The 23,038-nt window shown below is 54.2% G+C and overlaps 2 protein-coding genes across 2 annotated transcripts; one reads left to right on the top strand and one right to left on the bottom strand.

Annotated features, from left to right (window-relative positions):
• Window positions 1-5,330: 5,330 nt before the first annotated feature.
• On the bottom strand, window positions 5,331-9,943 carry LOC138061755 (uncharacterized). The gene is made up of 3 exons (XM_068915347.1): window positions 9,939-9,943; window positions 9,028-9,892; window positions 5,331-5,522 (listed from the first exon to the last, which is right to left on the bottom strand). Exons 1-3 carry the CDS (start codon window positions 9,941-9,943, stop codon window positions 5,460-5,462), a joined length of 933 nt encoding a protein of 310 aa, XP_068771448.1. The 3' UTR covers window positions 5,331-5,459.
• On the top strand, window positions 9,861-23,018 carry AGPAT2 (1-acylglycerol-3-phosphate O-acyltransferase 2). The gene is made up of 6 exons (XM_068914522.1): window positions 9,861-10,129; window positions 15,317-15,450; window positions 16,168-16,343; window positions 16,548-16,643; window positions 18,497-18,569; window positions 20,601-23,018. Exons 1-6 carry the CDS (start codon window positions 9,942-9,944, stop codon window positions 20,750-20,752), a joined length of 819 nt encoding a protein of 272 aa, XP_068770623.1. The 5' UTR covers window positions 9,861-9,941; the 3' UTR covers window positions 20,753-23,018.
• The last annotated feature ends 20 nt before the right edge of the window (window positions 23,019-23,038 follow it).

Raw genomic sequence — 23,038 nt, 5'->3', positions numbered from 1 at the left:
GGACGTGCGCCCACCTCCGCGGGGCAAACCAGAGCCTGCGGCAAAGCAACGGGCCACCCGCAAGGCAAAGGTTGGCGGTCCCTCACGTTGCAGGTGTCATTTGCAGACACCCTGCAGCCTCCTGGGGTCAGGGAGGTGCCCAGCGTGGTGACAAGAGTTAACAGGAGACCGGCTCTGCCAGCTGGTGTCACTAACCCACAGCCTCGCTGCAAGGAAGCTGCACCGACAGGAGCAGGCAAGGAATTGGATACCGAGCCCTGGCTCTGAGCCTGCCTAAGCCCTGAAATACCGCGGCGCCTCTAAGTGGTGCTATGCCAGGAGAAAAAGCACACGGCTCTTGGGTTTATAAAAGTCAGTCTTCATCTTCCAAGTGCTCTTCATTTATTAACCTAATGTGTCTGCAGGAGAGAGGCTCCGGTTTGGAGGCTTGGTATGCAAAAGGGCAAGGATCTTCAAGCAGGCCGTGGCTGCCAGAGCAAAGGAGACCTCCTTCACCTCCTCTGCCCGTGGCCAAGCCGACGCTCTCAGAGGAGAGCACAACCATCTCACCACCATCCCAGCACCAGGCTACAGATATCTGCCTCTCCCGGCCACCCTCCACCCTCCGCCTTTGCAGTCACTCACAGGAATTGGGGAAGCAGCAGAGGCTCCTCCCTCCTCCCCACACATGGGGTCCAAGCACCACAATTTCTAGAAAATGGGAAATAGGAGAAACAAGGAGGTATCATAAAAGCAGTGCTTGAAGGGGCGGCACCACACAGGCCATGGCTGGCAAGTCTCAAGCAGCTCCGGTGAATTGGCTGAGCTGCAGCATCTGCAGCATGGGCAGGCTCACGGCCGGGGGCTGGGGCAAATTCCTTGGCTCATGACCAGTTGGTATCTCCTGATTCGCTGAAAGCCCCCAGGCCTGTGCACCCGAGCAGGCTCTAAGACCACCTTGAGATTGGACTGGGGAGGCCCATTGCTGTCTGCACCACGGCAATTTGCCCATCAGCCTCCTGGATCCTGGCTCTGGCCCCATCCCAGCAGGTCCCTCATGTCCCAGCTCCTTGGGTGGCTCACAGCCAAGCTCCCATCAACCGAAGCAGAGTCCCAGCTGTGAACAACCCTCCTTCAGACCTGCAGCTGGATTTGATGCCAGCATTACAGAGGGTAATGGACTTGTGACAGCAGTGAAAAGGCCTCGGCAGTGCGGGCAGCTGAGGGAGCTCAGGGAAACCTCTGAGGATAAGTTGGTTTGGATTTGTTGCAAGTAATTGAATCTCTCTGGTGCTGTGGTGCAAGTTTCATGCGTCATGTGAGCGGGGTCCCAAGCATCCAGGAGTTAATGAGGGGCTGACCCAGCCTGTGCAGCCGCTGGAGTTTTTCCAATGCCGTTAGCTGGCTTAAGAGGCCCCTTTATTCTTTACATATCAGATCATTCGGGATAGTTATAATCTAGTCCTTGTGAAAGCTCGGAGCAGACTTTGCTGCCCAGCTAGCTCAAGGGGAGAAAAAGTAAGCAAGAGCGAGAGGTCATGATGAACTATTGATTGAGCAGATGGTGGTGCTGCTCCCAGAGATGGCTTTTGCAGAGGGCTCACCCGGGACAGTTTGCCTCTATATCTCTTGCTAATGCAGCTCCATTGATCTTCCCTGACAGGCAGCAACTACAGGATTTTTTAACTGGAATCATTAAAAGGAATTAATCAATAACAGGGGAAACAGAGAGAAAGAAACTGTTTGTTTCGTGGAGACATACTCCCCATGTGGGTTTTAGCCCACTGAGGTGCACATGTTTCATTTCCAACAGCCAGGGAGGGCTGCCAGGAAAAGACTTCACCTTGTCCTGGACTCTGGCACTTGGAGAAGGTCCTAAGCCAGTTGCACCACCCTGGCAGCTCTGACTAGGTGGTGCAATGAGAGGGGTCCAGCTTGGGGGGTTTGTGAAGCCTGATCCCAGGTAGCTCAGCTTCCTGCCAAGCACCTCAGGTCTCCCAGACCCTCTGTTCCCACACAGGTTCTTAAGGAAAAGTCGGCATTTCCAGTGTCCCTCAGCAGCAGTTGGCTTTGTTACAACTGCTCTGGCCATATTTTTAGAAAGGGCTCAATTTTCTAGCTGGGGACTGAGCATACTCACCATGTCTCTGGCTGATTACCAGGAGCTGAGCTCTTCTGAGACCTCCTGTCCAAAGCACAGGGTACTAATTTCATATCATGCTTCTGCTAAATTCAGTCACTCCCCGGCTGCGTTTGATGCGGCCTCGCAGCTGGCCCAGCGAGCCACCCCTGTGGCTGAGCTCGTACCCTACCCCGTGGCTCAGCCCAGGGTGCTCCTGGTCTAGGATCATTCCTGTGGCTAGCCGGGAATTATTTGCAAGAGAAACAGCCTTTGTGTTCAAAGTGCCTCCGGCTGTGCTGGTTCCTCCTTCACCTCTGTCCCTCCCCTGCCACTCGGTATCTGTACATTTCCATTGCTCTGCCATCATAACAACCATTCTTCTGCTTAAGCAGCTCCTGCATCCAGCCCAGCACGTGTCCGTGCAGGTCCTGGTGCCCATTTTCCCTTGGAGAGCCAGATAAGGGGGCTAGAGAAAAGCAGCTGGAGCTACCCAGGAGCAGGAGGAGGATGAGATGGCCTTCAAAGGTGACCGCAAAGAGCAGCCACGGTACCGGCTGCCCCATGCTCTCCTGGCCAGCAGCACCTGCAGGGTGTCTGCTGCCCATCTCTCACTGGGCTGCTCAGGGAGCAGCTCTGAGGAGACACCATCTGGGGCGGCTGTGGGGCCTGGCAAGAGCTGGATGAAATGGGGGGATGGCTGCAGTCCCTGGAGATGCTGGAGGGCTGCAAGAGGTGCATGGTGTTACAGCAGAGCAACCACAGTCCCTAGGCAAGCTCAGGCTGTGGATGGTGCTGCAGGCTCTCACATGGGTTGAGCTGTGCTTGAGGAATAACCTCCTTGACTCGGAAGCTGAGCAGATGTTCAAACGACTTGCGGAGTCAGGGCAAAGGCCCGTTGGTATCTTTGCAGGATCAAGTTTAAACAAGGAACAAGTGACTCACCAGGTAAAAGGTGGGGAAGGGACCGCGAGCCCATTTCACTTTACTGAGGAGGGCTAGGCCTCCCCTTGGAGCCGGCACACCCTGGGGCACCACACCAGCAGGTCTGGGAGCCCAGGATCAGCACGCTCGGCATGCCACTCGCAGCCCACAGACCAGGGGTAGCGGTGGAGAGAGCCACGCTGCTGCTAAGTGGGCCCCCGCTAAGCAGGTACAAAGTCATGCCTCAGCATAAGGGAAAAGCTCTTTTGGAGGAGGGGATGGAGATCCCGATGGAGATCAACTTCTTTTCTCTCTGCTACACATCTCACTTCAACTCCCACAGCCCCACTCACCCGCTGCTCCAACTCTCGCAGCCCATTGCACAGTGGTAATTATTGCAGCTGCCTTGGGAAACTAGGCCCTCATCTTTGCTGTAATTATAGTTACATGTCCACAGCAAAGGGATCGAAAGGAGCAGGAGAAGAGGGAATGACATGGCTGCAACCTCAGAAACAGATTGCAGAAGCAGGACACGCACACAGAGGTGCACGCTAACCATAAACATGTGACACGGTCCCAAACACTCGCTATTTCACGCTGTTTCATTCCCCTCTGGACAGGGTATTCCCAGCTGCTCTGCTGAGCTGTGGTTGGGCAGAAAGGCCAGGGCCGCTGCCAGGTTTGTACAGGAACTAGGCAGTTCCTTTCCCTTGTTTGTTTCTCTTTTCCCCTCCCATCATTTTGGGAGAACTGACCGGAGGCTTGCTCAGCACCACCATCTGAATCTGGCCCAGATGGGTGGCGTGTCATACTGATGCTGTCTGGTGTCTGACACGAGAGATATAGCAAACCCCTCACTCCCAGGTTGCCACCGGGAAAAATCTTTGTCTAATGGCTTCGCTTTTCTTGATTAGTCCATCAGTCTCCAGGTCAACCACCCAATCCCTTCCACCTGTACAAAATCCATTAGAAATGGTCGGTTTGATTTCCTTTATTTACACATGACATTTGGGGAAAAGCCAAACCCTATTGCAAACGGGGGGAAAAAAATATCCAGTTTTACAGCCTTGGGCCAGGATAAGCTTGAGTGCTGCTGCCAGATGAGATTCTGTTTCCGAGGCTGTGTCTTGTGCTTGGTGGGTTCTCATTTTACTCAGAGCCTCGTCTGGTGTGGATGGTGCGATGTCTTGCAGAACATCAAGCCCGGGGAGACTTCCAGACTTGGTATGCAAATGCAACAGAAAGATCTTGTAGTCTCACCTTTTTGCTGGCTCCTGTTCCTGGCATAGTTTACCAGGAGAAAAAAATGAAAAAGCATTGGGGGACAGGGTGGAGTGTAATCCACCCAGCAGTAATCCTTGACTAATGCAGCACTGATTCTGGAAACACCGATCTCCAGACTTTCTGACAGTGATGTGAGCAGTGCCATGGAGCTTAATGGGACCGCTTATGTGGCATTAATCACATGCATAAGCATCTCGCTGAATCAGCCTTGCACCTTATGTGGATTTAAATAAATTGGCTGAGTTTTTCAAGCCAGAGGTAAGACAAGCTCAGAGAAACCAGCATGCAGAACCATGTTCTTTAGAAAGAACAACTGAAAAACGCTTTTTACGTGTCTTAGGATGAGTTGTGCTGGTGGAGGGACATTGTGATCAGCAGGAAAATGCTGATAACTGCTGGGACAGTTGATGATAGAGGCAGCCGGGTGGGAACTATGTAGATTGGCAAACAAATGATGCTTGTTTGCAAGGCATAAGTACTGTGGGTGGAAAAGGCAGGCACAGGCAGAAGGTAATGCTGCCGGTGTATTTTTTGCAGGGCTGCCAGAGGCTGGGGTGGAGCATGTTGCGTGAACTGTGCCAAGTGCTTGGATTCTCTAATGAAAGGGACTAGAAAGACACAGCTGGCTGTAGTTAGTATCCTAGCAGATAAAGGATTTACTTTCCTAACAGGTATCTATAGGTGGGTAAAGGTTGCAGGAAAGGAAGGCTTTGGGTTATCTAATATACTTTTGCAATATTTTTCTTTCTTAATTGCTCGTTCCCAGAGCCAAACTCCCTCAGGCTCTTTCTCTTTCTAGTGAGCACTGAAGGCTGCGCATCTAGAACCCCAATGCCAGAGCAGTTTAGCAATCTTGGGCTACTAGGCTTTTGTGCAATCCGGTTGCTACGTAGTTCTGCGGGTAACTGCAGTGCTCACAGTTGAACCACACTGAGTCAATGTCCCAACCGCTCCTCAAGTGTTTACTCTGTTGTCACAAGAGCGCTGACATGCTATTATTTAAAAGCACAACAAATAATGTGACTTCTGGGCGCCGGGAGCCAATGCAGCAGCTGGGGGTCAGTTTGAAGCGCTGCCCTGCCAGCTGGGAAAGCCAGGCACGGTGGCAGTGTCAGTGCGGGATCAACGGAGGGCCGGCCGGGGAAGGGCTACTTCACAGCACCCATGCGAGGAGGGGCAGGAGGGATATGCCACTGATGTAGTGTTGCCCTTCAGGCTGAAACAAGTGAGAAGGAAACAGGATTAACCCACATCCTTCATTTAACAGGAAGCACAAAGTGTTCTTTGCCTTGCAGAGCAGCAGGCAGCATTAGATACAGCAGATGTGCAGGGCTGACCTGCTGTTTCTCTGCCAGGGCGACTCTCGCAGGAGCAGATTTCAGTGATGCCATCCTACTCGTACCAGCCCTTAGGGCAACCTTGCTTACTGATATGGCCCAGGTTACCAGTCAAAACCCATATCTACATGGGAGTAAGCTATAGCAGTATAACTACCTCCACATCACGATGCTGTGCTGTTTAATGTACCCCGTCTGATCCTTGCAGAGATAAGACCAAGGAAACACTGGGCTCTGAGACTTCTCTCACAGCCAGGTGCTGAGAGAGGAAGTAAAAGAAGTAGCTGGATCAACAGACAGACAGGGATCTGCAAGAAGTTAGATCGGAGGCATGGATCATCTCACCCTTCCCACGCCTCTGACAGCCAAGGCTGCTTTGCATCACTCAGCAGTAGGCGTGACTGCAGTGTTAGTTGCTGTCTAGGCTGGAGCCTAGGCTGGAGCTTAGGGGATTGCTAACAAGGCTTGAGCAGCCCAGAGCATCGCACTATCAGTCCTTCCTGGAGCGCTCTCTGCCCAAGGTCACCAACATACACAGGTGCCCTGACACAGCTGAGAAGGGAGCTTGGCCGGTCACTTCCTGCTCCTTCTGCTTTTAATATCACCAAAAGCAGCTGCTGCTTTCAACACGATTCCCTTGGCAGAAGGTAAAGAAAAACAGGCCGTGGGGCTAGTGTTGCCAAAGACACTGTGGGAAGTCAAGGGCAGATGCTTGGTGAGCCAGCACAGAGCGTGATGCCGGTCTGGAAATAGCACCAGCCCTCCTTCCACGAGCCGGAGCCTCGCCGGGATCCTCGATGAATCACCGACCCTCCCTGGTGCGAGCCTCCTGCTGCTCTCTGGCCAGCTCAAGTGCTACAGGGTTAGGCCACGTGATAGACACGTCTCTCCTTTCTTTCTGCCTGCTAAGTGCTTTCCCTCTCTTCCCTCCTCCACTCACCTTCTTCCTGCCTATTTGAGAGATAGTCTCTCTTTTTGGCTCTCCTTCTTTTTCAGGCAGGAGCTAGTCATTAAAAGTGTGGTCGCATCTTATATTTTCTTACACGTCATTTCCATAGGAAGCAAAAAAAATTAAGGTAAATAAAAGATGAAGAATACAGCCAGGTTACTACAAGAGATCAGACAACTAGGGCCAAAAGCAATGGGAATGGTCATGGTTTTATGGCTTTTCACATGCGCAGTCACAGAAATCTCGACATCAGTACCGTTGCAAGGACTCTCTTGCTCACAGAGCTGGAACCTGCATGCCGGGACTGTGCTTTGCTGTTGTTGCTCTTTTTATCTGAGGCAGCTTTTAAGGCTCAAGCCTTAAAAAGGCTTGCTCAAGCCTGCCCTAAGGCACTGGGCACAGCGCATGTAACATAAAAAGGCAGTGCCTGCCACTGAGAATTTACAGTCTGTTCAGCGCTGGCTGGATATTGGTTTCTATCAATGTTTCTGGCCCCTGCTCATCTAGACTACCTGCAGGGTACGCTTGCAGCGCGGCTAAATAATTCAGTCAGTGGGTTAAATATGCAAAACACGCAGTGCAATCTAGTAAGTGTTTTAAGTTTTTTTGTTGTTGTTGTTGTTTTAAGAATATGGACCTGCTTAGTTCTGGCTGCTGAATCTTGCTTGAAAGGGGAAGGCAGGGCAGAGCAGGGCAGGGTATTGCTTTCAGAGCAGGGCAGGGTATTGCTTTCGCCTCTCCCCAGAAACGGGATGGCATGATCTCTGCCGCATTATGTAGTGTGCTGTGAAAGTCATGGGTTGTGTTCCATGAGGCGCTTGGTTGTGATAATATTAATACACAAGCTGTTGTCCTCTGGCAACAACTGCAAAGCCATTTTCCTTAAGAAATCACTCAGCATGACAGCTCTGGTTCCTAACATGCAAGCCCATGTCTGACTTCTAAGCTGGCATCAGAAATTACTCCCCTTCCTTGAGCTACAGACTAATATTAAATGTTTCATCTGCATTATTCCAGCTAATGTATTAGAGAGCTTGGGGCGAAGGGCATTCTAGTCCATCTCCTTTAGAAGTATATACGTGAAACAAATGCATAACCACCATCCCCTCCACACTGTATTTGCTAATAGCATTTGCTGTCGGCATCGCATCCATGCTGCAATTCGCATTTAAGTTTTCTAACGTCAGCCAGCGTACGTGAATTAGGCTGAGTGGCTTGTACGAGCCCCAAGTGATAGATCGCTAGTGACTTTCTTCCCAAGTCAACAAAAGCGAAAGTCACGAGGATAATGCAAAAATGCTCTAGGCCAGCGTATGTTCAACTGAAGAGGGCTTGCAGACCTCGCAAGCGTATGCTGGATGGCACAGCGCTGCAGCAAGACTGACTGAGCAGCCTCTACAACACAGGCCCGAGGGATTAATCTAATACTGTGTCCAGATGCTAATACAATAATGGTTCTTTGTGGCATTAGCAGGAATCATGAGACCAGCTCTGAGATGTCATTGCCTGGCAGTTGTAGGGAGTGCTGGCCTTGATCTCTGGAATAAAGAGAAATAACTCGTCTCTCGGTTTAAGCATTAAAGCTGCTGAGGAACAGTGAAAGTACAGCAAACCAGCCCCTTGTTTTGGTGAGAGCTCATCCGGGAACAGCCTGTTACCTCTGTTGTTGAGTCTAGAAGAGCTGAGGGCACAAGAGTTATCTGGAAAAAGGATAATTACTTTTCCTCTAGTTTTCCAGGAGTCATACAGTGTGATACCCTGATGCCAACAGGAGATAGGACACTTGGGTCGATAGGACTAAGGCTATAAAAAAATCCACTGCACTGCCAGGGATTGCACAGCTTACCCTGGTGAAGCCTCTGTCATCAGTGGGACTGATTTCACTCTAAAGAGGCACTGCAAAACTTGCTGAAGGCAGTGAGAAGATTTGAATTGGTTTCAGCAGACTCGCTTTCATCTCCCTCGCCAGGCTGGCACCCACAAAGCTGTTGGGCCTGATCCTGACCTAACCCCAGTGCCAGAGGGGGAAGCTCCCTCCCACTCAGCAGGTTTGTGCCCATGAATGCCGACATCAAGCGAAAGCAGAGCCAAGCAGAGTAAGTTTACCCACAGGAATCGGCACTTTGCCAGCTTATTAGCGCCTGTAGGTTGGAGTCCCGGGTGAATTAGTTGTAGCAAGGGTTTTTGTCTCCCATTTCTGCCACACAGCAGATAGGAAACCCTGCCAATGCAAGGCAGGGCTCACTGCCCACAACCAGTTGGCCTGGGCCAGGTGTCCTCCCCATGGCTCCAACCGCTGGGACAGCCTTGGGTGAGGAGCATGACTTGTCCTGCCTTCTCCCCACCCCAGGGAGGCCTCAGGCCCTCTCTGCCGCATCCCTCCCTGGCCTCTGGCCACTGCAGGAGGAGAACCACTGCAGGAGGAGAACCACCACCTGGAGAAGAGCCACCGCTTGGAGGAGAACCACCACTGGAAGAGAACCACAGCTTGGAAGAGAACCACAGCTTGGAGGAGAACCACTGCTTGGAGGAGAGCCACTGCTTGGAGGAGAGCCACCACTGGAGGAGAACCACCGCCTGGAGGAGAGCCACTGCTTGGAGGAGAACCACTGCTTGGAGGAGAACCACTGCTTGGAGGAGAACCACCACTGGAGGAGAACCACTACTGGAGGAGAACCACTGCAGGAGGAGAACCACCACTGGAGGAGAACCACCACTGGAGGAGAACCACCACTGAAGGAGAACCACTGCTTGGAGGAGAACCACTGCAGGAGGAGAACCACCACTGGAGGAGAACCACCACTGGAGGAGAACCACTGCCTGGAGGAGAAGGTGGGCACCACGAGGGCAGGGGGATGTGGAGAAGGGCAGGCAGAGGCAGAGAGGGGCTCTCTGCCAGGCCCCGGGGGGCACCCACATCCCCCTCCGGGCAGGGCGGCTGGCGACACCTCACCCCAGCGGGCTGCGAGCGGGCGCCGGGCGGCTGGGCCAGGGCCCGGGCCCCTGTGGCGTCGTGAGGGGAGCCGAGGGCACTGCGCCACGAGGGGACCCCAGAGGTCCCCGCCACCGCGTCCTGAGGGGACACAAGGACCGAGGGGCGCCCGGGCCGCCGCCGCCCCTCTCCCCGCGCCGCGGCCTGAGGGGAGGAGGAGGAGGAGGAAGAGCAGCAGCAGCAGGAGGAGGCGGGGAGGGGAGGAGGCCGCGGCGGCCGCGCCGCCCACATAAGGCGGGGGGAGGCCGCGCCGCTCCCGCGCGGCGGCGGCTCCGTCAGGCCCCGGTCGGCGGCGGCGGCGGCGGCGGCTCCGTCAGGCCCCGGGCTGCGCGGGCGGCGGGCGGTGGCGGCCGCAGCATGGAGCTGGGCTGGCTGCTGTGGGGCGCGGCGCTGCTGCTGGTGCTCCACGTCCTCATGGAGCTCAGCCCCGCCGTCAACTTCGCCGTGCGCATCGGCTTCTACTACCTGCTCTTCGCCGTGGCCTCGGTGCTCACGGCGCCCGTCTGCGTCCTCGTCAACGGCGGCCGCACCGTGAAGAACATGAGGCGAGTGCCGGCGCCTTCCTTGGAGGTGGTGGGCGGGGGGGGGGGGTCTCTTATTTATGTATTTATTTGTGGGTTTTTAATCTTCCCCCCTCGCGAGGGCAGGGAAGGGAGGCCGCTCGGCGAAGCGTGAGGAGGCCGAAGCTGGCGGCGAGGTTGGGAGAGCCCGGCAGGGAGCCGGGGCGGCCGCTGCCCCCCGTCCGCAGGGGCGAGCGGAGCCCCGACAGCCCGGCGGTGGGTCGCCCGGCAGGAGCAGTGCCCGTCGCGGCCCCGTTAGGCGCAGCCCGGCCCGTGGTGATGTTGGCCGCCTCCGTGGCGGAGGCCCCACCTTGCGCCGTGATGCTCCCCACGGCCTTTGGCCCCCCGCCGAGGCGCTTCTGGGGCGTGTGGGTTCTTTAGAAACTCCCAAGTTCCCGGCTGCGAGCTCCCTCGAGGGAGGAAGGAGGGGGAGGAAGGATCTCCTTGCGCCTGGTTTTCCCTCTGGAGCTCTCCTCCCGTCGCTGGAGAGCCCGCGGGGAGAGCTGGCCGACGGCTTTCTTCGTCTGTCACTCTGGGAGGCTTCCGCACCCGACACGGATACGAGGGGGAAGTAATGAAAGATTCAATGTCCGAGGTGAGCGAAACGCAAACTAGGTAGATCGGTTTCAGGCCTGGCCTCTGCGTGGCCATCAAGGGTGTCTTGGATGCCAGGAGGCCTCCTGCCTGGAGAAGTGACCAAGAGGCTCCTCAGCCTTGCGTCAGAACCAGCAGCGCCTTGGGCGGCCGTCCCTGCGGCGGCAGTGTTGCCTCTTGGCTTGCGGAGGGTGCTCCAGGGCGGGAGGTGCGGTGGGGAGCGTCTCCAGCCAGTGCTGTGCCCTCTGGGCTTAGAGAGCCCCATGCAAAGGCGAAACCGCTTTGGCGCAACAGGGACCTCAAAGGTGCCTGGGCAATGCTGGGCTGCAAGCACAGCCCAGATTTGGGGGAAGCAACGCAGTTGTGGTTTTCCTCTAGAAGCAGAAACTGTGCCAGGAGAGCTGTGTAGTGGCAGACCGTATTTAATACACATGCCTGGGTGTGAGGTGGCTGTGTCTACCTGGAGACTTGAGGGCTGCCGTGCAGCTGCCTGAGGCATGCTGATCACCGTGTGGTCTTGCTGCATGTGTCCCTTAAAGCTGTGAGGCATCGAGGCTGGTGGGTGAGGAGCGCTTGGAGGAGAGCAGCTGCTGGATTATGTGAAGGCAAAGGAGCATGTTAAGGGCAGAATTAGCACTCTTGCTGCAGGTGGCATAGGAGGACTTGGTGGCTACACCAGGGCTCCAGGTGGCTACAAGCCCCACTGTCAGCCTTGCTTCATTCTTCTGTAGGCAGCTGTTTACCTACTGTAAGAGTCTGTACTTTACCTACTGTAAGGGACTAAATAACGGTAAGGGGAATCCCCTGGGGAAAAGAGGGAGCCTTAGTACATCTTCTTGGTTCAAAGATTGAGCTGAGGCTCAACAAGTGGAGCTGGACTTTGTTTCATCAGTATGATGCAGCTTTTAGCATATGGGTTTCTGGGTGGAGCAAGCTTCCGTGCTGGAGAGGAAGTGTCATGCAGGGCACAGACTGTATATCCGTGTGGGTTTCTGCCCTACCCTCAGGAGTGCATGGTCTGAGATCTGCTCTGATAGTGTGTTTGCAGGCACTGTTAAGCTGCAGTTTGCTCTGGGATCTCTCATCTAGCTCTGCCTTAAGTTTTGATCCCCTTGAGCTGCTCAGGAGCAGCTTTCCAATACAAGCTCTCCTCCCAGAAGTCAACAACCAGCTCTGCAACCGAGAGTCTGCAGTGTCAGTTGTGCAGGCATGCTTTTTTTCCCAAAACTTTGCAAGTTTTCCGTAAACTTGGAAACGGTCACTTTGGGAACAAGAGCTCCTTGCAGTGAATAATTCTCATGTTGAAACTCAGCTGAAGTTTGGCCAGAACCATGCTTTTCCTGTAACTTAAACACAGCGTTTCCATGTGGTGGCTGATGATCCCTGTTACGTATCCTAGCTCCTGGGAGGTCTGTGACTGAGGTGCTCTAATGAGCTCATTCTTCCTACCACATCCCAGACTGTTTGTTCGGGCTCAGGGAAGGGGTTGGAGCAGAGCACGCGCTGGTGGACAGACAGCGGTAACAGCTTCACTGCCCAGTCCAGAATACTCTGTCCTTGCTGTGTTTCTGACCGCCAAGCCAGTGTGACTTGAAAGAGATTGCTCTCAGTGTCTGACAGAGATAGATCTATTTATTGAGTGGCAAAACCTCTTGTGAGAGTTACCAATCTGGTAAGCAGCCCACGTTAACCCTTCGAGATCAGAGTAACCTGAAGGTTTCTGTGACAGACTGGAGCAAAGCATATGAAACAGGCTATGGGATTTCAGATTAAAGTTATTACAGACACATGGAAAAGGCACCTTCCCTCTGTTCTCCACTCGTTCCTCATATCTGGTGATAAGGTCACCAGATTTAAAGCTCTCTGTGGCTGTGACTGCACTGAGTCACAATCATTATTATTAGCAGGGAAGCTGCTTGGTAGCTGGAGGAGAGTAGGGTCCATCTGTTCACCTCTGTGGACAGATAGTGTAGCCAGTTCAGCAGGGCTGTCGGTTGCCCAGTTCTTGCTCACTTGTGAGCCCTGCCCCTTTATCTCTGTCAGCCGCTCAGACCACATCTTGTGCAAGGAGGCGCTCACCCCTTACTGGCAGGGGGAAGTTGGATGGTTTGCTCTTGAGTAATGTGTAACCAGCCTCTCCCAGCAGCTTTGGAGCAGTGCAACTTCCAGAGCAGTGACCTCCTTTTTGGTTGGCAGTCGGAAGGGAGGAGAAGTGGGATTTAGGTCAGTCTGGCATGGCATCCACCATGACCTCACAAATTCATGTCACTGTGGCTTTTTTTAACCTGTCCCCTCATTTCTCTACCTGGTTGGACTCCTGTAACCCCTGCTCTGGCCCGCGGCACTCAGGAGCGTGGCAGCCTGTGCGCTTCCCTGTGTCCTTTCCCTAGGTGCAGCTGTAACCTTTGCAGCAGCTCTGAATGCTGACAGACTGTGTCACTCAGCCATGTTACCTGCGGGCACTGGCCTGGCCTGAACTCTAGTGTCAAAGCTAGCACCTAGGCGGTCTGGACGGTAGGGGTACCCCCAGTGAAATGAACCTCGCTGTGGGTAGGAGTGAGCTGGGACAAGTCACCTTGGCAGAAGTGGTTGAGGAACTAACGGCAGGGATGGGGATACTTGGCACAGCTTGCCAGAAAGGGGTGTCTTCTAAGCAGGCCAGTGAAGAGCATTCCCCAGAGACCTCCCAGGTGAGTAGCTGTGTCCCTGGTTCTGATAGGGGCAGACCCTTGGGACACAGCCCCTTCTCTGCTTCTTGGTTCCCTTGGAAGCGGTAGCATGGAGGTCAAAAGCCTGCTCTAACACTGCTGAGTCGCTTGCCTTGTCTTCCCCTTACAGCAGGGAGGAAAGCTGTCCTCAGGGATGCTACAGGGCAGACTGCACCATGGATGTTTCCTGGCCCTGAGGGAGAGCAGGTCCTGGGAGCTGCTGCTTCTCTCTCAACCTGGGATGAGACACAATTTTGTGCAGCTCTTGCCTCCTACCCTGGGTGACAGATGCTTTCTGGGCTGATGATGCTGTGTAGCCCTCCATCAGTGTCCTGCTGGAGGAGAAGCTGAAATTGTCCCTCAGTGCCCTTCTGTGGTGACCAAAGCTCTATCCCCTCTCTGGCAGCAAGAAGATGGGTCCCTGAGGCAGAGCATCAGGTGCTTGCTGGAGGGCAAGCCACCTCCTAGGAGCTGTGAGTCTGCTTTAGGGGAGGGCAGAGCTTGTGGCTGTTCCTGGGAGGCTTTGTTCATGTACAAGTTCCTCTGCCTCCTGTCCTGGCAAGTGGCAGTTCCCCTGCCCAAAATAGCCCTTGTGTGCTGCCAGCTTCTGGCTCACCCTTTGGCCCAGTTAGAGGGTCCTCAGGTTCCCCTGTCTGGGGGTGGCATTAACAGACCCTGCTTCTCTGGCTGATGGGGTCTCTGCTGGCAAGCCTGGGCTGGGGGTGCTCAGCAAGGGCACTAGAACCTACTGGATGCGTTAGCTGGTCTATGTGGAGCTGCTGGTGTTTGCTGCCAGCTGGTCCCCTCCAACCCTCAGGTGTATGGGGGGGGAAAACCTGGGAGTGTTGCATATAGGCCTGCAGTTCTGCTGGGGAAGTGAACCGATGGGCCAAAGCTCTTGGCTCGAAGATAGATTTGCCCAGGGTACCTCCCCAGCTCTGCCAAGCTGTGCAGGGAACAGCCCCTGATTGCTACATGCATCCCTTCTTCAAAGGGGAAGTGGTTCTCACTCTGCCACTTTCATTCTCTTTTCTCAGACTGCCTTGGGGTAACAACAGCCCTTGTTTCTTAGCATCATTAAGTGGCCTCTCCTGGCACTGCAAGGAGCAGAATTAACAGAGCCCTCCTTGGATGGAGGGTGTATAGCCTAATAAGCACATGCTGGAGAGTGGCAGCTGCTGGAAGAGCTGTTTGAACAGCCTGTGGGGCTCTTCAGTTGCAGCAGGGAAACTGTGTTAGCGCCCGACTAGATTACGGCCACAGCACAAAGGGAAACGAACAGCACCAAACCAAATGGATAGGACTGGTAGCAGGAGGATTGATCCCTGATCCAGCAGTGTCTCCCTCCTGGGCTTTGGAGGGCTTTCAGTTTGCCCTCTGTTCACAGGGCTCTTGCAGCTGGACTAGGCCAGACTCATCTTTGGAAGAGCCCATGCTGCAGAACAGCAGTTTCATGGGAACAGCCACAGTAGTCGACGTGCTTGGAACTGTGGTCCGGAGAGGATTGTCTTGGAGTGAGTAGGGCAATGTTGTTCCTACAAGCATCACCCCATGACCTGGCTGCAGCAAGTGTGGATCACCAAATCTGGCTGTACCGGCCTCAAAGTTACAATTGACTTTCCCTAGGATGTCAGTAAAAGTCCCATACTGGGACAGGATGGGGATTAGCACATAACTAAAGCACCTGGAGTGCATGGGACCAGCCATGACTGGATGTGGACACCTGGGTGAACCACAGGGCAGATAATCTTATGGTCCCTTTTGTGGCAGAGTTATCTCTTTCTCATTCTGCCTGCCTGGTGCTGTATACTGTGTCCAGCTCCATCCTGTCCCTGCTCTATTGCTGTCTAATTGTTTTTCTCTTCTGCAGAATCATCAAAGCTGTGGTCAAGACCTTCAAGTATTTCTTTGGCCTGAGGTTTGAGGTGAAAGGACTGGAGAACTTTGAGGTGGAGGGCCCTGCTATCATTGTCTCCAACCACCAGAGCATCCTGGATATGATGGGTGAGGAGCTGGCTGGAGGGAGGGGAGCAGTTTTCATGTTCGTGATGCACGCAGGATTTCCCTCATGGGGCTCCTGGCCAAGCTGCACCCCTTCCCTGGCCAGTCTGTCCTGCAGATCCAGTCTGTCCAGCTTTCTCTACTGACACTAACAGGAAGAGTTTTCTTCCACCTGGAGCTCTCACCTACCTGTTGCACCCGATGCACTGCTCTGCTTCTGGTGCTTCTCAGCACCCCTTCACAGCCCTTTCTTGCTGGCAGCCTGGCTGGCGTGTTGGACAGCCGGGCCTGAAGGGTAGCCCAGCAGGGCACCGCAGGGCTGAGGAGTGAGCTGACTTCCAGTGCACTGCACAGTCTGTCCTCACAGCCATGTTCAGTCTTTCCAGAGCCCAGACCTCAGTGTGGTTAATGGGCATTAAACATGGTACTGCATTGCCTCCTGAAGGGGCCTGCTGTGACCCCCCAGCCATCCTGCCCCATGTTTCTCCTCAAAACTAGCTGATCACCTTGCCAACTGTGACAGAGGCCCATTATTACTGGTATATGCTGAATCTCCTTCTGCTCCATGCTGACAATAGCAGAAGCCAGCAGAGAAATGAGGCACTGGCCTTTCCCTGGCTCTCCTCTCCCCACCTGGGAATGTGCCTCTTGCCCTTCTGAGTGCAGGCACTCACAGCAGGGGGGGTGGCTGCTGGGTCTCACCCTCTGCCCTCATGCTAGGGCTGATGGAGGTCCTGCCCGATGACTGTGTCCAGGTGGGCAAGAAGGAGCTGATGTATGCTGGCACTGTGGGGCTCATCATCTACCTAGGCGGCGTCATCTTCATCAACAGGAAGAGTACCAGCAGCGCCAAGATGGTGATGGCTGAGGTGGCCAAGACCATGGCAACTGACAACGTGAGTACAGTCATGGCCCTTGGCTGGGTGGCCCATGTCTGGCTGAGGTCTCCCAGGGGTGCCGCGGGGTGTGTGGTGCTCCTTTTGCTGGCTTGCCTGGAGTTGTGGCCACCTGTGGCTTTTGGCAAGACCAGTGATTCAGCCAGCAGGGAGGGAGCCCTGTGAGTGGATTGCTGGAGCAGAGCTTTGTCTCCCCATGCGCAGGTGAAGGTGTGGGTATACCCAGAGGGCACGAGGAACTGTACCGGGGACTTGCTGCCATTCAAGAAAGGAGCATTTCACCTTGCTGTTCAGGCACAGGTAATGGGGCTTTGCACCTGCACAGGGCTGTAGATCCTGAAAGCTTTTTGCTGTGGTGTCACAGACTGGTCATGCGAAGGCACAGTCTGTTAGCTTTCAAGTGTACTGTATTCCCAGCACACAACCTCTATTCCTTGGTTGAACCACCCTTAGGTGTCATAAGCACTGTCCGGGGGAGCTGAGAGCCTCCTCCACCTCTGCTGCAGCTCTAGAGCCAGGACCTCTGTGTTGCCTTTGCAGGCAGCTGTTCAGCCTGGGAGCGTGGCAGTGCTGTGTCTTGTACCCTGCTCCTGGGAGTGCAGCTGCAATGTAGAACTTGCATCTAGCAGAGAGCCTGGCAAGTGTTGCACTTCATGAGCTGGCCCTGGGGGTTCCCAGAAGCTGTTGCATTTCTCGGTTCCCCCCGCCACCCCACCAGGTTACAATAGCAATCCCAAATCAACACTTTGCTAATGCTAGCACTCTAGTACAACATCTGGGCTTGTGCTTTGTGGAATTAGCTGCTGCTTCCCAGATAGCCATATGGCACTGCTTTATGTTGTCTTATATGCCTTCTCTCTCCAAAATGACAAGATCAGTGAGCAGTTAATGGAAGAGCAGACAAACAGCTCCTTGGCTTTCATAGAGGCAGTGCTGGAGCTGTCAGTGCTCCTTAAGGAGCAGTGGTGCTTGACAAGGCACAGTGTTGGGCTTGTGCTGCTGCGGGATCCTGGGTGCTGTCTGAGGATGGGGGATTGCTGAAAGCTGGGCTGCCTGCTCAGTTGCCGGGTCCTGGGAAGTAGGAGCCAGCCTGGGGGCACGAGTGGGCCTGGCTCTGTGCTACGCTTTGCCATCTCTAAGGCTGTGACAGCAAGCAGCTAGGTGGAAAGCTTACAGAGCTGACTCGGAGAGGGGCTGAACAAATCTGCCCAGGGTCTCCCAGTGGCAGGTCAGAGGAGGGGACTGCTCTGGAGCATGCTGTCCGGCAAAGCCAGCTGACGATGGGGGAGCTGTGGGTGCCTCAGCTAGCTGGCTCTGCGGGAGGAGGGCCCTGGCAGGACAGGCTGGAAGGGCCTTGCCTTCCAGTATGTGCTCTACCTCCATTCTCTGCAGGCCTGAGAGGAAACTGGTCTCCCTAAAAGAGGCCCTGTTAGAAGGGATCATGGAAAAAGGAATACAGGCCAGATCTCTTGCTGGATTTGTCTGGCCACACCCTGGGTGTAGCCTGTACTGTATCACCCCCATTCCTGCTAGAGGAGACACAACCAGGGTTGCTAGAAGGAAAGAACAACAGTGGAAACAGTACCCACCTCTGCTTACACTCCCAGTGAGTCACTCGCTGTAGGTTAGGTCTTTGTTATCAGCTCTAAAATAACACAGCTGTACACAACGAGCACAACTGTGTGCCTGCCCTCCTGGCTGTGTCTCTGCCTGTCTGAGGCTTCACTGGGAACAGTTGCCTGCAATTGGTGACCTTCTTTCTTAGAAGCTGAAGCATACCAGCAGGCCTGCCCTGTGTGTCTGCTTGTAAAACACAGTAAGGCTTGTTAAAACAAGCATCTCCCAATGGGTGCAGCCTGGAAACTACCAGGGTTTTGAAGCCTGACCTGGGAGGAAGATCCCAGAGGTCAAAAGTGCCTTGAATGTCTCTGGCTCGAGTCACTGACCAGTGGTTTAGCTCCCCCTTGACTCTGGACTGCCATAGCCTTAGGAAGTGGGCCTTGCTCTGTGGGTCTTGTTTGTGGGGCTGTGCATGCAGCTGAGCTGGGTCAGGTCAGCTCTGCTGCCTATCTCGCTGCTTGCACAGGGTTTCCTTCTGCAGGGCTGAAGTGCTGCAGTACAAGCAACTCTTCTTTCTCCTCTTCCTCCCTGAGGTCCCAGTGATCCCTGTGGTATATTCCTCCTTCACCACCTTCTACAATCCGAAGAAGAATCTGTTCACATCAGGTACCAAAGACTCTGAGGGGGTCTATGGCCACTTGGATGCAGGGTTGATGCCATATCTGTGGGGGAAGGCGGGAGGGAGGCAGTACTCCTGGGGTGAGCAGGAGGAGTGTCTGGGAGATATGTGGAGCACTTGTATCAAAGCACTTGGCACCAGAGCTTGGGCTGGACTAACTCAGGAAAGAGCATAATTAAGTATGCCAAGGGAATCTTTTGTTTAAAACTGGGCACCACCTCTCCCCCTGAAACTGTCACAGCCCAAGTTATATGGTGACAGTAACACTTCTCTAGGCTCAGGGACGGAGCAGGGTTATTCCCCCAGCTCTGGGAGTGCATCTGGGCCAGCCCAGTCCCCCCTCACGATGGCAAGGATCAGGCACGGTGGAAGGAGCAAGTGTACTATAGCTCCTGACCTTCAGAAGCAGGGACCCCTCTGCAAGTCAACCAAGGGAGCTGGTAGCATCTATCTCTAAAGCTTTGGAAGTCTGTTAGCATAAGTGCTAGGCAGAAGGCTGGCTTTCCACCAGCTTGGGATGGTAACACCTGCTCCCTTGGCAGGTCCCTAGCACTGGTGGGTTTAGCCTCTAGGTGCTTCCCTCTATTTAGAGGTGCTCTTATTTAAGGGAGCAATTTCTCCTTCTGCTTGTTTCCTGCCTGGCTCACTGGAGACAGCTAAGGGAAGGAGAGCTGGGGAGAAGCAGGTGGCAGGGGGGGAATGCCTGGTGCAGGCTGTGCCTGGCAGACCCTGGAGCTGAGTGGGGCTGAGGGCCCACAGGCCTGTGTTCCTACCTGCTCTCTTGGCTGGCAGTTGAGGGCAGAGCAGTGATCCCAGCCTTGGAAAGGAGCACGCTTTGGCTGGGTTGTCTGGAAGAGAGGTGCAAAGTGAGGTGGGGCTCTGTGGAGCTGCTCTGGCAGGAGTGCTGAATTTCAAGGGTCGTCTTCAGAGAAGAGCTTCTTTGAAGTCCTGGAAGCGCCACTTAACTCTCAATATGGAGCAGCTCCCTTTGTGAGGGACGTCTTGCTGGTTTGAGTGTTTGGGAGGCCAGCAGGGCTGGTGCAGGTGTGATGAGACCTGGCCGGTGCAGGGAGGCCTGACCAAAGGTGAGCAGCAGTGTGCACCCCTTGGTGCAGCCCTTGGATCTGTTTGCACGCACCTCAGTGTCTTAGCAAAAAGCCCAGAGCTGCAGAGCAGGGCCACTCCTGAGAGCAGTTGTTCCTGTGCTCCTGCAGCATCTGGGGTGAGCCCTGAGATGTGAACTTATGCCCTGGCGGTGGTGGCAGGGTGGCACTGGTGTGCTCATAGGGCTCAGCCCCTCCAGAGTAGGGAGGCTGACCTGATGCAAAGTAGAACATTCTCCAAACCTGCAGCAGAACAAGGGCAGCCTCTTTTCCTCTCCTGCCCTGCAGGTTGGTGCACAGGGGAAATGTTCTGGTGTCAGGCTGCAATTGGTGTGTCCCTGCAGAGCTGTCATAGCTCCCCTGAGACCAGCTGCTCTCAATGCGAGTCTCTCTGCTAGCAGAGATTAGCACTCAACCAGGAAACTTCCCCTCTGTTCTGGAGGGAGACATCTCCCTTCAAATGATTAGACATGATGCAAGGCCAAAGGGTTTTCTCAGCATGTGTTGCTTTAGAGTAAATGCATCTATCAGAGCCCTGCTGCTGCCCCTTGCCTGGACTGTGAGATGTGGGGACTCTCAGCTTGGTAGTGCAGGCACAGAGGAGATGAGAACTACACAGCAACCAGGTTTGGCTTCAGGGGACCCTCTGGGAAAGAAAAGGAGCCTGGGAAGGCTGAGTATGTATGCTGGCACATGCTGGCATACATAGGCCTACTTTTGAGGTGGAAGTAAGCAGACATCATCTGAGACCAGTGCAGCTTCCATCTGGACTCCAGGGATGGATGTCTGAAGCCCAGTGCCAGAAGGCTGTGCTGGTGCTGTCTGGGGCAGGAGGAGTAGCTGTCCTGGCTGTGGGAGGGCAGAGAACAGCTCCTGTAATGTGTGGATTTCTCACAGGCCTTCTCTTTTCCCCAGGCAAAATCAAGGTTGAGGTTCTGCCACCAATAGAGACCAAAGGTCTGACATCAGATGACGTCTCCGACCTCACTGACAGATGCTTTCACATCATGAGGGAGACCCTTTTCAGGCTGTCAGGCCGCCCAGGCGAAGTGAAGGACTCTTCCTAGATGCTTCTCCAGTGGTGTCACTGTGTGGTGGTGGTCGAAGGGACCTGTCTGTTGCCAAATACCGAAAGGATTCTCTTTCTCTGCAGTGACTTTTAACTCTGGGGACACCACTGCCTGGCACACAGGGGATGTCAAGCCAGCACTGAGGTTCCCCATTGAGTAGACTTCTCTTGTGGGTTCATTATCTTGCAATGAAACGTCTCCTTTTTTGAGTTTCTCAGGCATGAAACTTGCGCTACCAAAGGGCCCAATGACCAGAGAGGTGAGTTCCCCCAGTTCAGACAGCTGGGATGGGCTAGTGATAAAAACCTAGCTGACAGCGGGGCTTTGCCTCATGTGAGTATGTCCCCAGGCCCGTGTTCCTTCAGGTGCAGTTAGGTGGTGGCCTGGCCCTCTAATAGTCCCAGATGGAAAACTGCAGGGCAGCAGTTTTGTTCTGCAGAGCCCTGACCCTGCTTGCACAGGGCTGAGAATTGGCTGAAAATCTGACTCTGGGTCTCTGACAGCACTGCTCTCAACTGGCCTGCCAGTGCAGTGGTGGCACTCGGGTGCTGGGCCTGGGCTGTGGTTCTGCCAGCTTAACACTTCTGTATACTGGGAGTGTCGTGTCCTCCCCTGGGTGGGTCCAGAGCATGGCAGAGCTCAAGGGCCAGCTCTGAGGAAGGGCCCAGTGACTCTCCCTCCTTGAGAGGCTCTCTTGGGTTACAATAGTGTCTTGTGCTGGAGTTATGCACTGTCCAGGCACTCTTGAGCAAAGTCTTTCCCTCTGGAAGAAAGAACCTAGGGGGCTGATAACTCAATTTCCTTAGGTTCAGCTGGGTTGGGAAGGGGAATGTGTGGGGCCAGTTAGCCTTATAGTATCTCTTAGGGCTTGGTTTTTTTTTTTTCTTGTCTGAACACGTGCCCTTGCTAGCTGAAGGGTGCAGTAACAGAGGGAAGCAGCAGCCTGACCAAGCCAGCACATGTGGTTTTAGAAGAGTTTTAGCTAAATGCTGTCCAACCTTGCCGGAAATAATCTTCTCAATGAAACGTCACACTTGCATTTCTGACATTCAGAGCCACAAGCTTGACAAGACCAACCCAGAGCTGGTCTGTGTTGGGGTCCTGGGTGAACCTGTCCTCATCATGTGACTTGTCTACTGCATGGCTCTGGGCATTGTGTGGTAGCACGTGTCTGGCTCAGTGCTTCCTTGGTGTTTACCAGTGAATTGTGCTGCATACTTGCTGCTGGGATGTTTGTTTGACCTCATCAGAGCAGGCAGCTTGGTGCCTGTGGTACCTGTTGCTTGTGCTGCAAAGGGCTTTGTCACGCTCATCTTACCACTTGTTATGGTCAGTACTGGCCGAAAGATGGTGCCTCTCCCATGTTTCTTTGTACTGATGTCAGTGGAGCTCCTGGTCTGCAAACTATAAAATTACTAAGGAGCCACAGGGACTAGGGGCTGCATGGTTTCCTGCTTGTGGGAGATGGGCTCCTTCCCCAGTGCTGCCAGAGTTCAGATAAAAGGGGTTCCCCTTGACTGAATTACCTGTGCTTTGGGGTGGCAGGCTAGCGGGGACCTGGATCCCTCACTGGAAGCTGCAAAAGTGCTGATGCTGTCTACGAAGGAGCAGGGGTGGATCAAGCCCATGCTTCCAGGGCATAATCTCTACGTTTAACTGGGGTGCCTTCCCCCAGCCCAGGGAGGCTTTAGCCCTCTGGTAGGGAGTGCGGTCTTGAGATAAGCCTCTTCAGGCTACTTGGGTAACCAAGGCCTTTTGCAGCCTGTCTCTGGCCCTCTTAATGGGAGTGGGGTCATGGCATTTCAGGGGGCTGCATCCATGACTGGAAAAGGCATCTGATGCCTCCAGCAGCTCCTGCAGAACCAGAAAGCCTCGAGGGAGGGAGCCCTTGGGCCAAGCAGGGCTACAGTTCAGCACTATGAAGTCTCAGGGTTCAAATGCAGCAGGGGATGGGGATGGGGGAGACTGAAACCAAACCAGCACTTTGTGTAAGAGTAGCAGACAAATGGCTGTGTCATGGAGGCAAAACCCATGAAGGTCCAAGGAGTGCTCCTTGCCTCCTGGCTGGAAGGGGAGCAACTGGACTCGGGGAAGTGGGCATCATGGCCAAAGATAACCATGTCCCCCGGGCAACTCCTGGAGCATCTGCTCCTCAGAAGGAGGGAGCAGTTCCCCTGTGTGCAGTTGTCTGCTGTTCACTTTTAATTGGCTTGATAATAATGTATTTTCTTTTAAAAAGTACACCTTTGGTTATTTAAATAAAGGAGACTCCTGGTCTTGTTG

Source organism: Struthio camelus, chromosome 20, assembly GCF_040807025.1.
Source record: "Struthio camelus isolate bStrCam1 chromosome 20, bStrCam1.hap1, whole genome shotgun sequence".
NCBI lineage: Eukaryota > Metazoa > Chordata > Aves > Struthioniformes > Struthionidae > Struthio > Struthio camelus.
The sequence above is the reverse complement of the archived record's forward strand: the minus strand, read 5'-3'. Positions and strand labels throughout refer to the sequence as shown.

Bases quoted from the DNA above. Each gene is read 5' to 3' on its own strand.
- AGPAT2 (XM_068914522.1), top strand. From the start codon at position 9,942: ATGGAGCTGGGCTGGCTGCTGTGGGGCGCGGCGCTGCTGCTGGTGCTC. The intron at 15,451-16,167 runs GTGAGGAGCTGG...CCCTCATGCTAG, and splicing joins GAGCATCCTGGATATGATGG to GGCTGATGGAGGTCCTGCCC. The intron at 16,344-16,547 runs GTGAGTACAGTC...CCCCATGCGCAG, and splicing joins AGACCATGGCAACTGACAAC to GTGAAGGTGTGGGTATACCC.
- LOC138061755 (XM_068915347.1), bottom strand. The intron at 5,523-9,027 runs GTGGTGGTTCTC...CACTTGTTTCAG, and splicing joins AAGCGGTGGCTCTTCTCCAG to CCTGAAGGGCAACACTACAT.